The sequence below is a fragment of the Lynx canadensis genome, chromosome C1 (genome assembly GCF_007474595.2).
Source record: "Lynx canadensis isolate LIC74 chromosome C1, mLynCan4.pri.v2, whole genome shotgun sequence".
Classification (NCBI taxonomy): Eukaryota; Metazoa; Chordata; class Mammalia; order Carnivora; family Felidae; genus Lynx; species Lynx canadensis.
Genome location: NC_044310.1, coordinates 218,508,853 through 218,531,685, shown reverse-complemented (window position 1 = coordinate 218,531,685; position 22,833 = coordinate 218,508,853). Strand labels below are relative to the sequence as shown.

General features: G+C 50.9%; 1 protein-coding gene across 1 annotated transcript; it reads right to left on the bottom strand.

Moving 5' to 3' along the window:
• Positions 1-836: 836 nt before the first annotated feature.
• Positions 837-22,799, bottom strand: ASB1 (ankyrin repeat and SOCS box containing 1). The gene is made up of 5 exons (XM_030325092.1): positions 22,509-22,799; positions 18,486-18,627; positions 15,942-16,244; positions 7,884-8,269; positions 837-6,634 (listed from the first exon to the last, which is right to left on the bottom strand). Exons 1-5 carry the CDS (start codon positions 22,555-22,557, stop codon positions 6,507-6,509), a joined length of 1,008 nt encoding a protein of 335 aa, XP_030180952.1. The 5' UTR covers positions 22,558-22,799; the 3' UTR covers positions 837-6,506.
• Between the last annotated feature and the right edge of the window lie 34 nt (positions 22,800-22,833).

Here is a 22,833-nt window from a genome sequence, read left to right as displayed (position 1 = left end):
CTACATTTTGTCCCTGACATAAGTGACTCCATTTTAGTCTGGTTCTACACCATCAGGCTGGTGAGATTCCCCAAGAAGTCTCTTTCTGCTCTGCTGCTGCCTACAGGATAGGAGCCCGATTACCCAGCTGCAGACCTTACACACGGAAGGCTGGATGCGGCACACCTCCCTTCAGGGCCCACTGGGCCGGGGCAGGCACAAGCATCCCACCGTGTGTAGCGGGGAGTGGCGGTCCCGTGACCTGGCTCTCCGCCGGTCCTCACACTCTCACCCTCTTTCACGGCCACTTCTAAGGTCCCTGGAACTGCCGACCCCAGAGCCTTTGGGAGCTTGGCAGTAAAGTCAGATTCTCAGATACGCTCACTTCTTACAAGGTCGTTTTCTCAGATGTGTCTGTAGTAGTTACCATTCATCTATTTTCTTGAGGTTCCAAAATTTTGTTGCCATTCAGTCATCTTAAGGGATTTATACTTTTTTTTTTAAAAAGTGAAATTCCCTATCATTTTAACAGAATTTCGGAAAGGAGTTCTGGCAAACAGCCACACCTACCATACAGGAGACTGGAAAATGAAGACTATTCTGGGAATTTAAGTGTCCAGCTAAAACTGTGCGTTCTATTATCACAGATAAAAAATGGACAGTGAAGGAAAACTAGCAATTCTACCACACAAATTGAGCTGGTTTTGAGACAGAGACAAGCCACCTTTTCAATAGAGCAGGAGGGGTGTGTGTGTGTGTGTGTGTGTGTGGGTGGGTGTGTGTGTGGCTGAGGGTGAGGGGGGGGTCGGGGTGGAGAATGAAGAAAATATCTGAAATCACACACACAGAGAACGTGCTAGAGCATCACTGAGATATGAGATATGTCTTTATTTAGTTCATCCATTCCTGGGTTCATCCCTCCCGCTGTCAAAATAAGTCACGTATAACATGGGCCCAGAGACCATGGTTTTTCCCACAGTTCTCCAGCACCTCCCCCCTGCAGAGCACTGTAGGGATGTCACCTTACTTGAAAGCCATGGGTTTCAAACACTTTAGGGGCACGGTCTCTTCAAACTGAAAACCCCACTAAGTAAAACAGGTTCCATCCAGCAGTATAAGCCTGTGCCACATCCTGGGAGCCTCCCTGCAACACAGCAAGATCCTTCAGGGCAGCTCCCAAAAGTCCCTCCTTCCATATTGTTAGAAACTTTCCAGAGAGAAACTTTCCCGAAATGTGTATTCAAAGATTTCACAAGACCCATTTCTACCCATTGAGATAAACAGTCCCCCAAATTAAGGCATGGGCAGGGTGAATTAAAGGGTAATAAAGCATTTATTAAAGTTACAACAACGTATCGAAGACGTTCATCACACTTAGAGAAACTCGTCACCAGGCACAAGGGCAGGCACAGTCACGGTCCCCGCTGCTGCGGGGGACACTCATTCATCACCAAAGCGGAAGGGAGAAGCAGGCCACGGTGAACACACCCTGCAGCACGCCTCCGGGCACACTGGCCCCCTGCGTGTCACACTCTTGTGCCCAACACCCACAAGCACCGGGAGCCATGCAAACGGAGCCGAGCAGGGACGCTGCTGTGGTGTCGTACGTACGGGAAAGCTGTGTGCACACCCACCATACTCCGAATGCATTTGTGCACATCTGGAAGCAAAACAACCTAAAAAAAAAGATCCCCACGTATTCCAGACACTGAGCAATTACGTGCTAAGGCAACAGAAGTCACCCCTTCTCCCTGCCTCACTCCTGCAGCTGATCGTCTGCCCAGAACCTTCTAGTACGTGTCGTGCACGTCACTGGCCTCCACTTCAAAATCCGCACGTCCCTCCGTGGACACAATCCCACAAACCATTAATGAGTGCACATCAGTTACTCTACTCCACACCAAGGGGGTCAGGCTGGGGGTGGAGGGGAGGATGAATGAGTAAGCCAGAGACAAAGAGGTCGCACGGCCAAATGAGGCACTTCCGGCGAGCAGACACAAGCTGGAAGGGAACCCAGACCCCTCAGGACTGGTCGCTGAGTGCCCGGCAGGCACAAGACCCACCACTGGCGTCGTCACCAACATTCAGCGGTGCCACAGGCCCCCAGGGCCTGAGGTAAGGGCAGTCGTCGCTGAGAAGGCCTGAGAAGGCCACGCGAAACTTCCCGGGGCTGCTTCTCACAGACCCAGGAAAAGGCCAGAGGCCTATCACCACAGGGAGCTTCTGTCACTGCCAGGACGTAAGCACGCACTTCCTAACGCCGCACGTGGTGATCCTGAGATCAGCGGGCAGCAGAAATGCTGTGATGCCCTCCCGTCAACAAGGTATATATAGGCTGTCTGAAGAGTCCGAGAGGACTTCTCATCACCATGTAAACACACACCATAGCTAGACCGCGGTTCCCTGACTTTGAGACCTAAGAGACTGGCAAACTTAGAAAGAAATTCTGGGGCTTGACAAAGAGCAGCCAATATATTATAACCAAGAGCATTTTAAAAAATAAAAATATTGCCCTCTATTATCTCCTTGATTGCACAAAAGTACATTTTATCACCCAAATTAGGAAGGTCATTATCTCAGAATACAATACGATCCTTTAGGTCGAATAAACTTGACTTTGTACGTTATTTAACACATGTCCTTATCTCTGTGACCTGCCCAGAGCCCCCTGTGCCAAGGCCTACGCTGTGGGCTCCCATGACCTTCGTTGCCCCATGGGACACAAAGGACAAGCCCGATCCCCAAGGTCACAGACTCTTCAGCACCATCATCACCTCTAACGCATATCCGCTGAGAAGAAGGACAACAGTCACAGGGAGAGCAGTTTACAGTCACAGGGACCGCTCATGCACAAAGTGCCGTCACACGCTCTCCCACGCGTCCTCACGAAGTCCCGTGGGAAGGCACAGTCAACCGGCTGCCAGTGTGAGAGCACAGCCTCCACGTCACCTGGGACCTGCCCGGGCCACACGGCAGGGAGCGGAAAAGCACAAAGCGCGTCTCTCTCAGGCCGATCTCCCTTTGCTCAGGCCCACGCTCGCGGCACGGCACGTTCCTCTCCTCCTTCTGCCCCAACCTGTATTTACAGAACCAATTCGTGGGAGAGGGAAAAAAGAAAATAGGACGGCACTTAAGCCTGAAAACGGAAACACAGTCAACATGAGGAAACTGCTAACTGTCGTCTCTTTTCAAAATCACCTGACAGGTGCGTGTTGACGGAACCTTAGCAAAGATCAAAACAGAACATCAAAAGCCAAGCATCGCTGCCTTGATCCCTTTCCGTGAACAAGGCAGGGCATAAATAAATAAATACATAAATAACATAAATAACATGAAAAGGCACGGCTGGGCGTGACATCGATGGCTTTGGGGAATGTACTCAAAATCCCCACCCAGGATGCCAGAGCTGAATTCTCAGATATCGACGCTGCCCCGGACCCTAATCCCTGCCCATCTGTCCACAGCAGCCAAGGCCCCTTGTGTGGGGACAGTAAGGACACTCCTGGGACCAGGCGGGCGGGACACCAGCACCTTCCCATTGGTTCGCTGTGCCCCTCCCTGGGGACGACTCTGGGCCCAGCCAGGCAGCAGCCTCATCACCACATCTCCTTGCTACCCCGGACTCGGGTGCCCCACGCCTCAGAAACGCAATTTTACGAAGCGTTCTGACACTTACTCTCTCTTCTCCAGGATCCTATCCTCGCCAACAAAAGCAAAGGAGGCTTTAGTACGGTGTCACTCAAAACGGGTAGGAATGACCTTAAGCAACTATCCCTGTTTTCGGATTTGTGTTTGGCAGCAGAAGTTTCAAACTAGAGGCTGAGCCTCAAAGTTGCTAGGATTCCGAACCAATCAGCAGAGTCTGGCTGATCAGACCTGTCCTCCTCAAAGGAAATGCTGAGGCCCCAGTCCCCTGCAGACTGCCCTGGGGCACAGCGACATTCTAGGGGCAGAGTGGGAGACACCCCCCCCCCCCCCCCCCCCCCGACTCACGCTACCTCCCTGGCCAGGTCTGGGTGAGGCCCAACTATGAGGATCAACTCAGTCCATTCCTTTTGGAAAGACCCTGGGAAAATGGTTCCACCCCCCAGAAACCAGCCCTGCACCTGCTCCACTGGGCAATGGACGCTGACACCACTCTGTGCTGGGCCCCTGGCTCCGCGCAGCCTCAAGGTCGCGCCTACAGGTGCGAGACCTCTGCACTGGCCGCATGCCCAGGTGCTGCTTTCCAGAAGGTCCGAGAACGGAGCCACCCTCCTACCCTGGGCAGGGCTGGAGAGTCCCTGCCCCTCACAGGCCTCCGCAGAAAGCACCCAGCGGGGCAGACTCCGTGCGGGCCCCGAGGCCAGACGCAACTCACCCAGAGAACCCGGGCCGCAAGGGGACCCAGAGCCGGAAGAGCTGATAAGTAAGGTGAACTACCACCTACTCCGGACTCCTCTCTCAGGCCTACCAAGGTGACCAGCCACGGCTTTCACGCCTCCAGTGACACGCTGCCCCTACCAGCATCCGGTGCACCCACGGGGCGCTCAAGCTCCCCTGTGCCCAGGCAGAGCCCTACCTCCCCGAGGTCCTGGCACAGCCCGTGGGCCTGCTCCCACCCCGAGTGCACAAGGAGCACCCCCAGCCCTTCTCAGCGGAAACCCCAGCAGCGCTCGGCCGCGGCCCTAATGGCGCTGGTCCCCAGCTACCCGCACCCGCGGCTCCCGACTGCGCCATGACCGACCCCGGCTCGGCACGCGCCAGCCATGCAGGGTCCCAGGTCTTTGGTGGCGGCACACAAGCCCAATCTCGGGCTCGGACAGCCATCCCACACCGACACCACGCACGGCCAGAGCCTGTGACAGGATCACTTCAGCCCCATAAAGCCTCCAGGACTGCGTCTCCCCTCTGAACCATCCAGCGACTCCTCTGCCCTCAGACCTCACACAGGCACCCGCAGGTCACAGCACGGCTTTCCGGTGGAGCCGTCCACCGCACACAAGGCGGGGCTGAGAATTCTCTCCCCGAGCCGCATACGACAATGACCGACACCGCCTGTCTGCTGGGCTACGACATACAACGCTGTTAGTCATTAAATAAACCTGTATCATTCATCAGTGCAATTGTTACAAACAAGGTATCTCTTCTTACAGGATATCTACACGCAGATTTGCAATCTGCCCATTTCTAAAGCCTTCTAAAGGTTAGAGTCGCCATGATTCCACACAACGGTCCTCAGAGGCTTCAAAGTGCCACATGTGGTTTCTCCAGAAGCAGCATCTCCTGGAGGGCTCTGCAAGGGCAGCCGGCGGCCCGCCCCGCCCCGCCCCACCCCTGTGGACGCAGCCGAGCCGCACAGCCCAGGTGTGAGTGAGCCCTACCCACAACCGCAGCCTTGGGGATGGTGACGGGGCTCATGTCACCTCCCGGCACCCCAGCAGGCCGGCGGAGGCCCTCTGACCTCACCGCTATCCCCGTCCTCGGGTTCTAGGAGCAATGACCAAGACGTTCGGTCCCCAACAGTGAAGACCAATCAACCAAACGCCGCATGTTTTGTCCTCTGGACACCAAGCAACTGAGACTGTGGAACCACCCGGAGGACGACCGAGTCTCCCCGGCCCAGTGCGCGCAAGGACTGGGAGGCAGCGCCGCGGGGTCTTCCTTCTGTCGGAACTGGCAGTGAATGCTGTTGGAGCGGTCCTTGGTCCGAGTGTAGGCAGTCGGTTTACTGGCTACTTCTTCGGTGTGCGCCTCCCAAGATCAATCCCCGTCGGGAAGCTCCTCAAAGAGAAGCCGCGAGACCCGGGGGCGCAGTGGCGGGCACGGTCGGTATCAGGACAGGGGCAGCGCTGCGGAAGGTACCTCTTTAGATGGTGAGCAAACGCAGCACTGAGACAACACAGCCGATCCGTGAGGCCAGGGGACCCTCGTGCAGCGAGGACAATTAACGGAGGACACCGCCGCCACGAGAAGACAACGCTCCAGTGGCAAGGAAGGGCCGTGTGTAGACAGGTGCCACAGGCCACCCCGGGGGCAGGGAAAACAACCCAGCACGTCCATGAACTGCGTTCCAGAGCTCTACTTTTCCACCAAACTCTCCTTGCCTTTAGGCATTAGAAGGCTTGAATCAAACAACTGAATGGAGAAGTACAAACATCAACGGAAGTACAGTTCTGGAAAGTGCTAGCAGTCCTCCCTGCCGGAGCTAGCTATCCGCAGGCCTCCAACCTCAGCCCGTCCTTGCACACGCGGCACGGCCCATTTCGTTAATATGCGACTGTGAGAATCCAAAACAGAGATACTGAGGAAGAGCGAAATTAGGTTTTGTATGAACTTTTCAGCCGACAATGACCCAAGGACTGTCCAGTGCCCCAAGCACCCGAGATGGAGTTACAAGCCGTGGGAACAAGGCCGTTTCTGCTTTACCAACAGCCAAATGGGACTTGGTCAGAGGACAGGGGGTGGTTGGTTCACAGGGGCAGGACCCGGTGTCCGCTTTCACCAGTCACCTTCCTCTTCGCGCAGTCGACCACTGCATCTGAGCTCTACTCGTAGAGCAGAAACTTTTTTATGGGGTCCGGCAGAGGCAGCGAGGGAATCAGATGGAGTCGGTATTTGCCAAGAGCTCTTCTCACAGCCACCCGGCACAGGTTCAGCAAGGTCCTGGGGACACCTGGAACGCCATGGAAGAGAGGGACAGAGAGGGAGGGAGGTTAATTCCTCTCCTAAGCCTGAAGACGGAAGGCTGGCTGCGACTGACAGAACGCACTGACGCTCACTGCCAACTGCCCAGCTTCCCAGGGGACAGGGCAGTCCCTGGCGAGGAAGGTCTTGTCACCTGCTCCTCCCCTGCCTGCCCAAGGGGTGAGAGCTTCGTTCCCCGGGGCACCCGCTCCCCGTGACGGCGCCTCCTTGACCGTGTTCCGTTTCCTAGAGAGAAACAAGGGCCGACTACAGAAGGCCCCGCCAGGTGTCAGCAACTGACCCACACGCGCGCAGTCAGCCTCCGCTCTCGGTCAAGTCCAGAAACTCCAAGGGGGGCCGGGACAGACGGGCCAAGCAGTATGTGAGGCGTGCGGGCCCACAATGTTGCTCTGGGGCAGGAGAGCCCAGCCACGGCTGTGCCCCGTGGAGCAGGCAGGACACAGGAGCCTCCACTCCCCCGGGGTGCCTCCCGCTGACCACCGACCAACTCCTCCGGGGAAGCCCCGGCAGGAGCGGGTTCTAGTGACAGCCTTCGGAAACCCCAACCACAAAAACACAACAGGTAAGGGTGGGGGCAAAGGTATGCAACCCAGATGCCCTCAAGACCCAGGCGAGAATGAGGCCGGGCGCGGGCAGGTCACAGAGGGCACGCAGCAGCCTGCAGAGGCGCACAAGGTCAATTTCTGAGTCCCAGAGACGGACTCTGGCAACAGGACCAAGCCCCGGATCAACTGCAAACAGCCTATCGATTTGTTAATTCGTTAGCAAAACCGTTCTTCCGAAATAAGCGCACGATGGGCTTTATCCTAACAAAAATCAGAGATACCACACAATAAAAACAACATATTTGTGTGGAACCGAAGAAGGGGGTGAGGACCCCTGGAGGAGGCAGGGCCGGCAGTCTGGTGTCAGGCCAACATTTAAAAACCGTGTGTCAGAGAAGAGAACTGGGGGGCCACAGAGCAGAGCAAAGGGGTAAAGAGCACATACTTTCAGGCACTCTGAGAACACGCGCTTCCACGGATGTCTTTGTATCGACTCCTGGTGTCTAGGAATTTGGAAAGAAAAGACCCATCTGGAAGTACTCTCGAAAATTCCTAGCCGTAACTGAAGAGTCTGACTAAGTGCTCAGTTGGAGGTTTTTCTCATCCCTGCCACTCGACTCCTTCCACTGACCCAAACAGCCTGCGAGTCAGAACGGAAGTCAGGCCACTTACTTCTGGCCTCTTTAAAGACCTGCAGTGCCTCGGGGTCCACCTTCCTTCTGCCTCTCGACTCTGGGCCCAAGGAGTCCCACGTCACCAGGCTCAGGTTGGCTCCAAACTCCACGAGCAGGCTCACGAAGGCGGCCTCGCAGCCGTGGCGCAGGACGGCATCCATGACGCAGCCGGGGGAGCCCCTGTAGAAGCCCTGCGTGTTGACGGGGCCATTGCAGTTGAAGTCGGGGTTCGCCCCCGCCTGGAGAAGCAGCTTGAAGCACTGGAGGTTGTGGTAGGCTGCGCTGATGTACAAGGGGCAGACCACCAGGGAGGTGAGGCGCCGCGAGAAAGGGGGCCGGATGTCAGGAGTCAGGTGGTGGTTGACATCAACGTCAGCCCCGTACCTGCAGGGGAGGCACAGGGACAGTCAGACCCAAGTCGGCAGCTTCCCACAGCACCCTCGGGAGACAGCCTGACCTCCGTGAGCACCGGGGGGCCGCACAGGAGACTCCACAGATCACAAGGGTCTCGTGACTTCCAGCAAAGGTAAGACAGCGGTTAAGAACTTGGAATCCACTCACACAAGAAATTTACAAGGGAACTCTCCAAACCCTCTGAAGAGCCAACAATCCCACAGCTATTTCAGCTACTTCAAAGCAAAGGAAAAAAAAGGAAAAACTCCAAAGTCATCTTATGAAATTGGCCAAACAATCCCAAAACCCGACAAAGGCCCCACCACAAAGACAAACTACCAACCGATTTCAATTGTGAATATCAATTTAACAACCTTCAATAAAATGTTAGCAAAGAGAATCCAAAAGTATATTAAAAAAGCAACGTACCATGACCTCATGAGGATTATTCCAAGAATGCAAGGGTAGTTCCAGTATTAGAAATTCCATTAACACAGTCCATCATATTCACAGAACTAAGGGGGAAACCACGATTATCTCTACAGGTGGGAAAAAAAACTTGAAGGCATGTGACAAAACTCAACACTAATGCAGGTTCGTAAATACTCAATAAAATAAGAAGTGGTGGACATTTCCTTCTCCAGACAAGACCCAGATGTCGGAGTCTCACCTAATGGGGGGCAAACAGGGGCGGCTCTCCTCCTGGAGCCCACTCTCCTGCCTACCATCCATCAGTCAGGCATTTCAAACAAAAGTGTTAGGGCAACCAGACAAGAGAAAGCAATCAGCCAATTAAGATGAGAAAGAAAAGGAAAAACCTTCCCTATTTTCAGAAGGTATGATTATGTCTGGAAAGCCCTGAATAATTAATAAAAATACAATAAGCAATGAGAGAATTTATTAAGTACGTTAATAAAGCTATAAAACCAACAGCCTTCATATATACAAACAAAAACAAGTTCAAAAACAAAACGGAAAAGACCTCGTTTATGACAGCAAAATTAAAGTGAGCTATCTAAGCATCAACCTAACGGTACGTGTCTAAAATGTGCATGAAGGAAGTTCTAAAATACTACTGAAGGCATCACTCAAGTAGCTCTCAGAAATGGAAAGACCCACCACCGTTGCCTTGGCGAGGAAGGGTCTACATTAAGAGGTCAATTTTCCCTAAGTTTATTACATAAATGAAAATCCCATTCGAGAACTAAATAAGTTCATTATAAATATAAACAAATAGTAGTAACATCCCTGGAGTTATAGAAGTTGATTATAAAGGTCATTTGGAAGATCAAATAAGGAAAGATGTAAAAGCAAAGCTTTTTAACATGAAAATTAAAGAAAAACTTTTACGTAGCAAAAAAAAAACCCAGCATAAGCAAAGTAAAGCAGTATGTACAAAATTAGGGGAATGTTGCAAAGGATTAATATCCTTAATATATAAAGAGCTAATAAACGGAAAACATCAACTGCTCCATTGGAAATGAGCTAGAGAGGCTTAGCCATGTAAAAGGATGCTCAGCCTCGCTCATAACACAAATGCAAATTAAAACTACCTTTACACCTGAAATTAATACAACATTATGTCAACTATAGTTTAAAAAAAGAAAAACTAGGGATGCCCGGGTGGCACAGTCGGTTAAGTATCTGACTCCTGATCTTGGCTCAGGTCATGATCTCACAGTTTGTGAGTTCAAGCCCCACGTCGGACTCTGTGCTGATGGTGTGGAACCTGCTTGAGATTCTGTCTCTCCTTCTCTCTGCCCCTCCCCAGCTTGTGCCCACTCTCTCTCAAAGTAAATAAAAGAAACTTTAAAAATTTTTTAAGAAAAGAAAACAAGAGGAACTACCCTGAGATACCACTTCCCACCTATCAGACGGGGATAAATCCAAAATTTTATTGACCAGGCTCTAAAGAAACAAGAAGTCTCGTTCAGTTCTGGCAGCAATACAAAATGGAACCGTCTCTACAGCAGGAAATTTGGCAACAGCTGGCAAAGTTACGTATGCATTTACCCTCTGACCCATCCATCACACTCTTGGAATCTACTCCCATGATACATCTGCACAATTCTGAAAAGAAGCATGCACACAATTCATTGAAACGTCATCCATAACGGATGAAGACAGGAAACAACCCACAGGTCCCTCAACAGGAGACCGGCTGAACACACTGTGCTCCACCCGCATAAAGCCGCGCTGTACCACAATGAAAAGGCGTGAGGAGTGTCGCTGAAGACTGCTCTGGAATGACCTCCAGAATACATTTCACAAGTGAGAAAGGCAGGACAGTCAAAGTGCGTAGTATGCTACTGTTTATCTGGGGGAAAGCGGTTGCAACACAACACTCCTAGACATATCCACACTAGGCTTACAACTTAACAAGGGGGAATAAACCATAAAAGTTTTTAAATGGTCACCTACAGGGGAGTCGAAGGAGACCAGCATAGAAGTTGCTAGACTTTTTAAATGTACTTTGTTTTATAGATTTGACTTTAGAACCAGCTAAATCTATGTCGTGAAACAAATTAAATAGAAAGCAATCCCCAAAAATTAAAAGCAAAAGAAACCACTTTAACCCAACTGTGTAGCCACCTGGTGCCATCACGTCCTGCCTGCAGCTTGCCAGTAGGACAGCTTCATGCAACAGCCCCCGCTCCCAGATGGGCATGCTCACGGCAGTCCCTGAGCTAACCCTATGGCTGTCCGCGAGCTCTTCTCTTCTGAGGCCCGGTGACAGCCCAGACGTGAGGAAATGCATCTCTCACGGGACGGGTGCGTGGGCGGCCAGACCTAGAAGCCTCAATCTTCAGCAGGGCCCATCTCTAAACCATTCTACAAAGGCAGAGTCTTCAGGGTCCCCACAAGGGACCTGCCCTGGTCACTGCGCTCAGGGAAGTCCAAATACACAACTTACTGTCAGGATTTGGAGTTCCCCCAGCCCAAGTGCAAACTACCAACCCAGGTCACTTTAAGCAGAGGCCACTGATTAAAGCACAAAGGGTGGCCTGGCTCAGGTTATCAGTGTCCTGGCAAAGTTTAGAGGACGTCTGCTAAAAAACACTGCCTGGCACAGGGTGTTAGAGCCCACGTGGGGTGAGGAGGCATGTGTGGGAGGGGGCAGCAACATTAAGACATCGGTTATAGATGGAGGGACTGGCAAAATAAATAAATATGTCAAGGATAAGTGGAACCAGGCCTCTGTCAGAAAAGCCAATAATAAATCTGGAAAGGGAGAAAAGTAAGATGACCCCTGTGGTACCAGATTGGATTAGAAGTATTGGGGTGAACTCAACTGTCACTGTATTTAGAGACGGAAATACAGATAGAAATGTGTATATGTATGGGGCACCTGGGTGGCTCAGTCGGTTAAGCTTCCGACTTCAGCTCAGGTCATGATCTCACAGTGAGTGTGAGCCCCGCATCGGGCTCTATGCTGACAGCTCAGAGCCTAGAGCCTGCTTTGGATTCTGTGTCTCCCTCTCTCTCTACCCCTCCTCTGCTCTGCTCAGTCTCTCTCTGTCTCTCAAAAATGAATAAATGTTAAAAATAAAAATAAAATTAAAGTAAAATAAAATATAAAAAATAAAATAAAATAAAAAATAAAATAAATAAAATAAAATAAAATAAAATAAAATAAAATAAAATAAAATAAAATAAAATAGAAAAGAAACGTGTATATGTAACCTTAGCTCTGTCCAGTCCAAGAGCCCGAAAAGAACAGCCCATAAGCAATAAACACTCCCAGTAACCAGATCTTGGCTTCTAAACACCATTTTCCACTAAAAAGAAGCCAGGACTCTTTGGAGAAATCTCTAATCCCAGAGCTAAGACAGGCACAGTACTAGATGAGCTTAGAATATATTGTTATAGGAGAAAGTAAGGAATTGTTCAAAGGATGTTGGGGGACAGGTCATAAGGACAAAGCTGGGTTCCAGTTTGACAGGGCTCCCTGTAGCCAAATTTAAGACAATCTGAGCATCAAAATAATAAAGTAAGGGATTATGACTCACTGGGAAACCACAGGTCTAAGACAAATAAATGAATACAGTAAAAATTTGATAAGAAATAGGATAAACACGTGTTTCACGGTACCCCTCCACAAAATACTTACTAATGAAATAATTACAGAGGGGAAAAAGAATAGCTTTACAGTGGAGAAACGTGACAGACGCCACCTTAATCAAAAGATCCAAGCGAACTCCAGCGTTAACGGGACAAGTGCAATCGGGTGCAACCTGATAGGGTGTGATGAGAAGAGCCCAGCCTCACCCCTGTGAGATTCCCGCCCAGGACGCACTCCCCGGCTCCCAGCTGGGTCAGCACCTGCCTCCCTGAGCTTCCCCCACACAGCCCTGCAACGCCACACGGGCTCTATCAGCACGTGTCACTGAAAACAGGGAGTCGTGGAAAGCAGTGACGACGGGCCAACGAGCAGGGATCTAGGGCACGGGAAACAGCATCGTTCTCCACAGTTGGCCAGCAGTTATGTTCTATCACCCGTCTCTTAAGCACTGTTCTGAGTGTCCGAAGGGACTCCTCCCTGAAACTGACACTTCTGCTCTCAGGCAGCACAGGCCTAAGGAAGAGGAAGGAGGGGCACACAGGCCGATGTGCTCACAAGACCATCCGCTGCCCCACGGATGCCACGTAGCATCGTCAGACACCACAAACGCAGACATCGCCTATCCTCTTGGACCACGGAAACATCCTAAAACACGTACCAAACCAAGCAGAGACTGGTGTTTCGTTTCACACACTCAATCAATTAAGGAAAAGAGAGCTCGATTTTACACGGTGATTTTTTTTTTCCCTCCTTTTCTTAAGGATAGGTGTTCCAAACTGTTTGTAATTTTGGGCAATAGGACAATCTGGTATTAGCTGAGCTACGGGAGAGACAGCCCCTCATAAAAACATACTGGATAAGATCCAGTTCATTTTAATCCTGAATATTTTCCAAAATTCCCCTCCTGCTTTTAATATTCTGGCAAGGCTCCACCGGGACAACTCAGTGAATCAGTATAACTTTTGCACATACAGAAACACCACTCCTTACCTTTTTTAAAAAAAAAAAAAAAAACCATCAGCAACATATATCAAGGGAATTTAAAAGCAACAAAATGGAATTTACTTGCAGAGAAACAGCAAATTACAACGTGACAGCAAAGGGCCCTGCATATAAGGGACAATGACTCAAGGCAGGAGCTGACACTGTATGTAGATTGTATTACTTGTTCAGTAACTGAACCACCCCGTTCCTATTTTCCAAGTCAGTAAGTCAATTACCCGGTAATTCAGAGAAAACTTTTTACTATATGCTCTTGGTACCTCATTGTAAAAGTAACGTCCTAGGCTCCAGTGAGGGAAGGAGATGTCCACTAACAGTAACACTTTCTCAAACAGCGCATCTGTGTGTGGACTTCTGAAGGAAGAGCCTGCAGCTAACCCAAAGCAGGTATGCATCATGAACTGACTGAGATGCCTTCAAGGATTTCTGGAACCAAGATGAAATTTCACTGACCGATCCTACTCACGAATATTTCCAAATTAATGACTAACGTTCTCCAAGATGCAAAGACAGGGGACTGAGGTGGCTTAGATCATCAAGCTAAAAATCCTTAAAAAGAAGGCAAAAAGCATCACAGCTTTATCACCTTCTAGCAAAACAACCATATTACCCTCATTTGTCTCTCCAAAAGCCAATTCCGTGGTCACTTAAAAAAATTTTTTTTTGATGGAGTAAATATATTGTCGGTACCTGGTTCAAAACCCACCTTCTGTGCTGGGCATGGGGGACGGCAGACCTCCTGCTCCTCAGAACCACCCCCACTGGGGCCTGGCACAATGGGACCCTTATAATCCTTTCCACACTGCAAACTGCCTACCTCAACTACACTCTGTCCAACCGCAGAACAAAATGCCTCCAGAGCAAGGCACGGAAAAAGGCACCTTGGTAGAAAGAAGTCACTGGAAGCAGAATATGAAAACGTAATCTTGTTCAGATTTTTAAAAAGGTAACTATTAGTACAATTAAAATAAGACCAAAAATAAGTAAGTTAATTAACCAAGTAAGTAAGTACAAGTAAGTAAGTAAATAAGACCATAAACCACGTAAAGTAACAGAAAGCGGGGCGCCTGGGTGGCTCAGTCGGTTAAGTGTCCGACTTCAGCTCAGGTCATGATCTTGTGGTTTGTGGGTTCAAGCCCTGCATCGGGCTCTGTGCTGACAGCTCAGAGCCTAGAACCTGCTTCAGATTCTGTGTCTCCCTCTCTCTCTGCCCCTCCCCTGCTCACTTTCTCCGTCGTTCTCCCTCTCAAAAATAAAATTTAAAATAAAATTTTAAAAATTTTAAGTAAAATAAAATACAGAGAAAGCAAAGAAAATACAGATCATGGAACATGATACAAACTAAGGAACAGCTAAAAAACGAAAAGACAGACACAGACCTAACATCAACTATGGCAATAATGTTGACTCTATTAAAAAAACAAAGAATCCCATACACGCAAAGAAGAAAGGTGAGCACCCAAAGAACCACTTAAACCCAGAGTAAAACCAAATGGCAGAATGCTATGTAAATGAGCCTTCAGTGAAACCTATAGTTACCTTTGGTTTCAATAACGTGCATACAACCCACAGGCAAGAACTTCTAGGGGCTCAATTAGCATCAAAACATAGGAAGCAAAAAATACTAGAAATAAAAGGGGACACTGACAAATCACAACAGTGATTAAAGACCAACGGACTTCTCTAAACTTGTGGCAAATCCAATGGCTAAAAATGTAAAAACAAAAAGAGAAAGAGAGAGAGAGAGAGAGAGAGAGAGAGAGAAAGAGAGAGAAAGAGGAAAGAGGAAAAGGAAAAGGAAAAGGAAAAGGAAAAGGAAAAGGAGAAAGAGAAAGAGAAAGAGAAAGAGAAAGAGAAAGAGAAAGAGAAAAAAAAAAAAAAAGAAAAAGAAAAAGAAAAAGAAAAAGAAAAAGAAAAAGAAAAAGAAAAAGAAAAAGAAAAAGAAAGAAAAAAAGAGGGGCCATGAAACACAATTGAGGCTACCATACTGTACTACGCAACTAAAACACCCACGGTCATGTACTTTGTTCAAGCAACCACAACAATGTAGTTCAACATTAAAAAAATAAGAAACTCAAAAGAATCCCCCAAATGCAAATTACACACTCTACATGACCTGTGCACAATACTATACAACTGGTTCATAAAAAGTTGTATTCAACCCTTCTCCTCCATAGCCATAAAAACAAAGAGGAGAGCAACTTCAATAATACCAATTTCAAAATGAGGAAAAAGCTTAGCAGATATGACCGAAGCTATAGGCACAGACAAATTAATAATCTTGAAAGTTGACACTTCAAGAAAAAAAGTAATCATTCGATGGCAAAAGTTTGGGGAAAAATAAAGTAAGGCAAATGGGAAAAAACTGAAACAAACTAACCAGTAAGCACAAAAATAAGATAACTGATAGAGCCAAGAAGGAGCTGTTTAGAAAGACCTACAATAGACAACTCTTTTAACCAGCCTAACGTGAGACAGACAGAGGCAAACACAGACAGCAAGGAATGAGAACACAGCCACGGGAACTAGCAGCCATGGGGCCACGCCCCCCGCAGGGATCCATGCGGGACAAGGGTGGCCGGGCCTCGCAGTACTGACCTGATGAGGGCCTTCAGAATGTCAGCCCTGCCCACACGCGAGGCGTGGTAGACTGGGGTGCTGCGGTGGTGCCGGCTTCCGTTGGGGTCGGCGCCGGCTTCCAGGAGGATCTGGGCGCTCTCCAGGTGCCCGTTCACCACAGCCACGTACAGCGCGGTCTGTCCCTTTACATCCACGAGGTCCACCTCGGCCCCTTTCCGGATAAGGAAGTCCACACAGTTGCCATGGCCGGCAGTGGCCGCGATCCTCAGCGGTGTGCAGGGCAGCCAGCCGCAGCACCAGACAGACTTCTCGTTGATGCGGCTAAGAAAGAACACAGGGGAGCCAGGCTGTGAGGGGCAGCCTGGAAAACTGACGAGCCGCTCGGCTTCCTCTCATACTGGTACCTACATGAAACAGACAGCAGGAGGGCAACCTCTTCAGACGGACACTCCTGTGCTTTAAGAATGCCCCCACGTGCGTTGTTTTATGAAATGCCGGATCCGTGCACGTGGCACAGCAGATCTGAAGGGCCCATTCCACGGCAGAGGAAACTGAGGCACAGGCAGACAGATGGGCACTAGGGCTGAGATCTCAGATTTCCTGATTCTCGGTCCAGAGCTCTCTGCTCCACAAAGGGTGGACGGGTCTGCCCAGGGAGTCAGTGCGGGGTGGAGAGCAGGACACTCACCAGGAATCTGGGTCAGGGTCCCGAGGCCCCTTTTCACCAGCTACCAGCTGTGAAGGCCTGAGGTCGGGCCTCGGCATCCTCACTGGAGCCAGGTGACCGCTGTGGTCCCTCTACCTGTGACACAGCACAAGTCACAGCCCGCAGGAATCACTAAGGCCACACGGGGCTACCCTCCTGGCCAACATCAGCAGAGGGAAACTGGCCAGACTCAGCTCTCATCAAAAGGGAAAATCAGGCCACGGTTCCCTGTCAAGGAGTGCCACGGCCATGCAGTCCACTGACCCACCACGTCCTCCATCAAGACGCGGTTCACTTCACGCTCCCGAGGCAGCTGTGACCAGAGCCTGGTGATCCGGATCACTGAAGCAGTGACGCGGAAATACGTAGTGGGCCAGGGGCTCCTCCTTCGGCACACTGGCTTCCACTAGCCAAGGAGACCGAGGAACGCTCCAAGGACTCCTCATCAGAGAGGTACACAGCAACAGGAAAATACCGTCGAGACAGATTTACTAAACCCCAATATAAAACAAGAAAAAAAAGTACTTGGAAAAGCAGTATGAAAACGCTTGTCTAAGACCCAGCTGAACTCCGTCTCATTCTATTGTTTTTATTGTTACCTCCGCAAATTCAAGCGTTTCTTTGGGCTTGAGTCATTCATATTAAATATTCATGTGGAATCCATCTGATGTCTTCGTATGATAATCCTTCCTAGATATTTACAGCTTTTTTTTTTTTTTAATACTGCTATCTATTCTGAACAAGAATGCTAAGACATTAGAAGTAGAAAAAGAAACCTACTCTTGTATTGTTAGAAATCCTTCTCTTGGGAGCTATTCATAAAACGTGGCATTAATTTCACCACTCATACGCAGGCTTTTCTTCTATCAACTTCCCTGAAGGGGAAACAGAAACACAGAGCATGAGGAGTTTCTGGTGGCAGGTCAGTTTCAAATCTAGCTGGGACTCCAGTCCTGGACACACAAAACAGAGAACCCCCGGAGGCAAGGAAGACTCTACGCTCTCCCAGGTGTCCCCAGTGGGAAAAAGGTAACATCAACGCTCGCGCTGCTACGAAGGAAGAGCCTGACGGGGTTGGAGGATCTGACGGGCAACACGCAGAGCTCTATGGACAGAGGGAATAAGAAGGTGAGCACAGAGCAGATCCCAGGAGGGTGAGACACCTGACCTGAGACAGAGCCCCAGGCCCAGGAGGCAGACAACTGGGGACCAGAGAAGCTAGAGGAGAGCACATCAGGGGTGATGTATAAATGGGGTACATCAGGAAGTCCACGCCCACCAAGGGGTAACCAAATGAAAATAACAAAGGGGAACTTATGTATACAGCTTAGGGTAAAAGGCCACGAAAGACTTGGGGGTGCCTGGGTGGCTCAGCTGGTTAAGCATCTAACTCCTGATCTCAGCTCAGGTCTTGATCTCAGGGTCGTGAGTTCAAGCCCCTCCTTGGGCTCCGTGCTGGGCGTGAAGCCTACTTTAAGAAAATTAAGAAAAATAAAAACTATTTAAAAAAAAAAAAGAAAAAAAAAGAGCCACAAGAGACTTGGAAGGGGACAGGACCACTGTTGACGAGAGTAACAGTGCTGCCATCAGGATTACCATCAAGAAAACTGACACCAGAGAGGGCCAGAAGTTTCCAGGAAATATAAAGGTCAATGACAGAGCGAGACTTGAACTCAGGTCTCCCTACAAGTCTGACCATGCTTCCCCGGTCTCCTTTCTCCCCCTGGCCTGGAAAGCACCAGGGCCTTCACCTGCAGACCAGGGAGTCACATGGACCCTCATGGATCATGCACTTCAGCTCCGCGCAGACCCACGGGGCCCAAGTAGCGGGCCAGCCCCAGGACAGTGACGCTCACCTCCGGTAGCTGTCCTCTTGCAACAGGCTCCTGAGGGTCTGGAGGTCCCCCACGTAGGCTGCATCGTGGAGCCTTGTGTCCTCACAGTGCTCCAGCGGATGGTCACAAAACTGCTCCCTCAGCCACTCCTTCAGATTAGGACCTGCACTGAAGAGAGGGGCTCCTGTCAGCCAGGGGAAACCCTGCCAACACCAGCCAGGAGGGGGCGCCATCTGCAGCGAGCCCTTTGTCCTCTGGCTACGGGACCCCTCAAATGCTCAAGAACGAATCATTCCCGTGCTCCAGAAAAACAGAGAAATACAGAAAGTTTCCCGTAATGAAAGCAGCACATTCCCGACACCAAACCTGGCAAGGGCAAGAATTTTAAAAACGCTGGTGGGGTGGGAGGTAAGGAGTCAACCGTACTGAAGGATACAGAAGATCCTACATAAAATATTAGCAAGGTTCAATTTAAAATACGTATCAAAAAATCCACCATAGGGGCGCCTGGGTGGCTCAGTCGGTTGAGCGGCCGGCCGACTTCGGCTCAGGTCATGATCTCGCGGTCTGTGAGTTCGACCCCCACGTCGGGCTCTGTGCTGACAGCTCAGAGCCTGGAGCCTGCTTCGGATTCTGTGTCCCTCTCTCTCTGCCCCTCCCCCACTCCTGCTCTGTCTCTCTCTGTCTCAGAAATAAATAAACATTAAAAAAAAATTTTTTTTAAATCCACCATAATATCACTCTACCTATCCCAGGAATGTAGGAGTGTCTTAATATTGGAAGAAACCATACGATCACCTTCTGTATTACAGAAAGACACTTGCCCTTGGCAAAATTCAACAGCCAAACAAACGCGGCTGTTTGTAACAAGCTGACCTGGGTAATGACCTCAGAGGAGTCTACGTGAGTAACTCACCAGCCGGTAACCTAAGATAGGGGCACTTCACTAAATATAAGTTACACCTCGGTAAGAAGGAAAATTTAAAAATACGTGCATATAAATAGAAGGCCAGCCTCGCATAATAGACTATAAACCTGGAAAATAACAAAGACTAGAAGCGGTGAGCACATACCATGCACCCGGGTTAAGAGTCGATGCTAGGAAACTTTTTTTTTTTTTAACATTGTTTTTAACGTTTATTTATTTTTGAGACAGAGACAGAGCATGAACGGGGGAGGGTCAGAGAGAGGGAGGGAGACACAGAATCCAAAACAGGCTCCAGGCTCTGAGCGGTCAGCACAGAGCCCGACGCGGGGCTCGACCTCATGGACCATGAGATCATGACCTGAGCCAAAGTCGGATGCTTAACCGACCGAGCCACCCAGGCGCCCCGATGCTAGGAAACTTTTAAATGGTACCACATAAATTAAGAGGTTTAACAAATCTCTTGGGGGGGGGTATTTATTCTTTTAATGTTTATTTACTTATTTTGAGAAAGAGAGCATGCCAGCGGGAGAGGGGTAGAGAATCCCAAGCAGGCTCACAAACCCATGACATCATGACCTGAGCCGAAACAAGAGTCAGATGCTTAACCGGCTGAGCCACCCAGGTGCCCCATCTTCGGGGTTCTTATACGCAACACAAATATCATAAAAGTTTACCTGGAAATAGGAATGGGAATCATTTTTTTTCAGCACATATGACACGAAATCTACCCTACCAGTTAGTTAACAGAACTGATTATTTGTCATCAGAATAAAAACATAAACAGAATCCACTGCTCAGGAAAGACCTTAATATAAAGATAAATGGGTATCAAAATCTGTAAGGGATAGAAAGAGTAGTTGCTATAGACTGAATGCTTGTGTCTCCCCCCAAAATGATGTTGGAATCTTAACCCCCAAGGTGATGGTTTGAAGAGGTAGTGACTTTGTAGGTGACTGGCTCATGAGAGCAGAACCTTCATGAATGAGATGAATGCCATTATTAAGAGAGACCCCAGAGAGCTCCCGCTCACCCCCCACCACGTGAGGACAAGGCACTGCTGCTGTCTATGAACCAAGAAGCAGGCCTCCCCCAAAGAATCCGCTGGGGCCTTGGTCTTGGACTTCCCAACCATCAGAGCTAAGAAAAATAAATCTCTCTTGCTTTTAAGCCACCCAGTAGTATATGGTATTCTGTTATAGCCTGAACGGACTATAGGTAGTCAACAAATTTGTAAAATCAGATACCTACTTGCAAATTCTCGAGTTTTTCACCTGACACTAGAGCTCAGAAATAATCTCCAGATAATCAAGAGTTCTGCATACAACATCACAGACAGGGAGGGGCGTAAGGAAAGCGCGCGAACTCGGCTCCCTGCATTCAAGTTCCTGCCTTGCCACCCTGTTCCAGCACGCGACCAGGCACAGAAGGACACCCCTCCGCAGGTGCACTCCTTCCAATGATGAAGTTGGTTTTTACATTCCAACTGTATCTCTTTTGAATACCTACTGTATACAAGGCTTGGCCCTGGCACAGTGGGGGTGACGAATGTTCCCTTGCCCTTCAGGACTCAACGGATCACTGGCAGATGGGCAGGGCAGCAAGGGTTCACAAACACATGGGTCCCTCAAGCTGATCCCACAACACCTGTCGCAGATCAACAGGCAGGCCCCAAGGAACCCTTAGGGCCGCCCCAAACTCTCCTCCACTGCAGTTACCCACGGTCTCACCCCACAGAGTGAAAGAGTTCAAAGCAGGAGGGGGTAAGATGCAGAAAACATAGAACAAAGCCTGACAGGTTAAGTGGGGGGCCATGGACTTTTGCTAGGTTCTTCTCCGGCCTCCCCTCGCTGGCCGCTTTTCAACCCGCTCCCTGGCCCAGCTCAGTGCAGCCTCCTCTTCCCCAGCTCCAGATCCCAGGATAACTTCAAGTTTGTGCTTTTCTGATCAGCTTCTCCACTGTCAACGCGATTACTCCGCAGAGCACTTAGACCTTCACTGGAAATGCCCGCGGCCCCTCCACTCCCGGGCCTGCAACACTCTACATACCAAAACAGCACCGCACAGATACAAAAGAGCCCTGTGTACAGGGGCAGGGCAGCCTTTCTTCCACACGGCTCCCGTCCCTACAGGGAAGGGGCCCTCAGGCCTCCTCTCAGCCCATTCCTCTCCCTCAGGCTGAAACGACAGCCCAGGCACCAAAGTCCTGATACCTGCGGTCAAAGTCAGTATCAGCCGAATCTCAGGACGGAAGGCGCCTTGTCTGACCTGCCCCGGTTCGCTGGGCTGTCCCCCGCCCAGGCAAGGTCTGAGTTCCCCAATAAACGTCTGGTGGAAAAATGGAGGGATGAAAAGGCCCACTTGAGCCAGTCTCCAGGTGTAAGAAACTCTCGGGAGACGAACCCGTGAAGTGCAGAGCCCACAGAAGCACTCGGTAGGCCGGGCAAACCCAGACAACCAACACGGAGGAAATCCCGCCACAGGCTAGGGCGAAGCTCTCCTCTCCTGTGCTTAGGAGGAGGGTCTTAAGGTGGAAACCCTAAGTCTGAGGGCCATTGTGGGAGGTCGCCGTGAGCCTTCCTAGCTGCCTCCTCTGCCGGTGGGCCCCTGGACATGCTGTGTCACGAAGAGCTCGCTGGGGACGGTGTTATCGCTGTCCCTTGCCTGTGCGTGTGATGTACCTCCCCAGGCTAGCCGTGGGTGGCGGGGCGGAGAAAAAGACACCTGCCCTCCGGAGGGGCTGGCCTCTGGGGGCTTTCCTGACCCGTGCGTTCGGAGCTGGGAGATGATCCATGTCCTACGGTTACAGTTGGGGTCCTATCAAATCCCCACCGGCTCAGGAGCCGGCAGTTAGAAAAGCAAGTTCCACAGGACAGTAACTCCGGCGCGAGGACGCCCACGCGAGGCCGAGGAGCGGGCACACGCAGCTGCCGGGCCGCCCCGCACGGAGAGCCGCGCTGACCCGCCCCCGGCGGCAGGGCGCGGCTGCGTGGGCCCGGCCGGCGGGGGACGAGGAAGCACGGCCCGGGCGCGGCCGCCGCGTCCCCCCCGCGGGGACGCCGGACCCTGCCCTCCGCTGCCCCACCGCCCCCGCGGCCCGGCGGCGGCGCGCACGTTACCTGCGGGCCCCGGCCCGGCCCGCCCGTGGGGGCCGCCGCCCTCCGCCATGGGCGCTCCCGACTTGCCCCGGTCAGCAGCCCCGGCCCGAGAGCGCCCCGCCGACCGGAAGCGGAGCGGCCACGGCCACTTCCGGCGCCGCGGGCAGGTGGGCCGTGTCGGGGGCGCGGCTTCCGGCGAGCGCGCACCTCCCTCGCGGGCTTCCGAGTGGGGCTCCGGCCTCCGGTCCCGACGCCTCCCGTCCCGACGCGAGGCCCAACGAGCGCCGGCAGCGGGGCGCTGGCTGTCCGGGGGCGCGCGCCGTTGGGCCCGGCGGTGCGGCGGTTT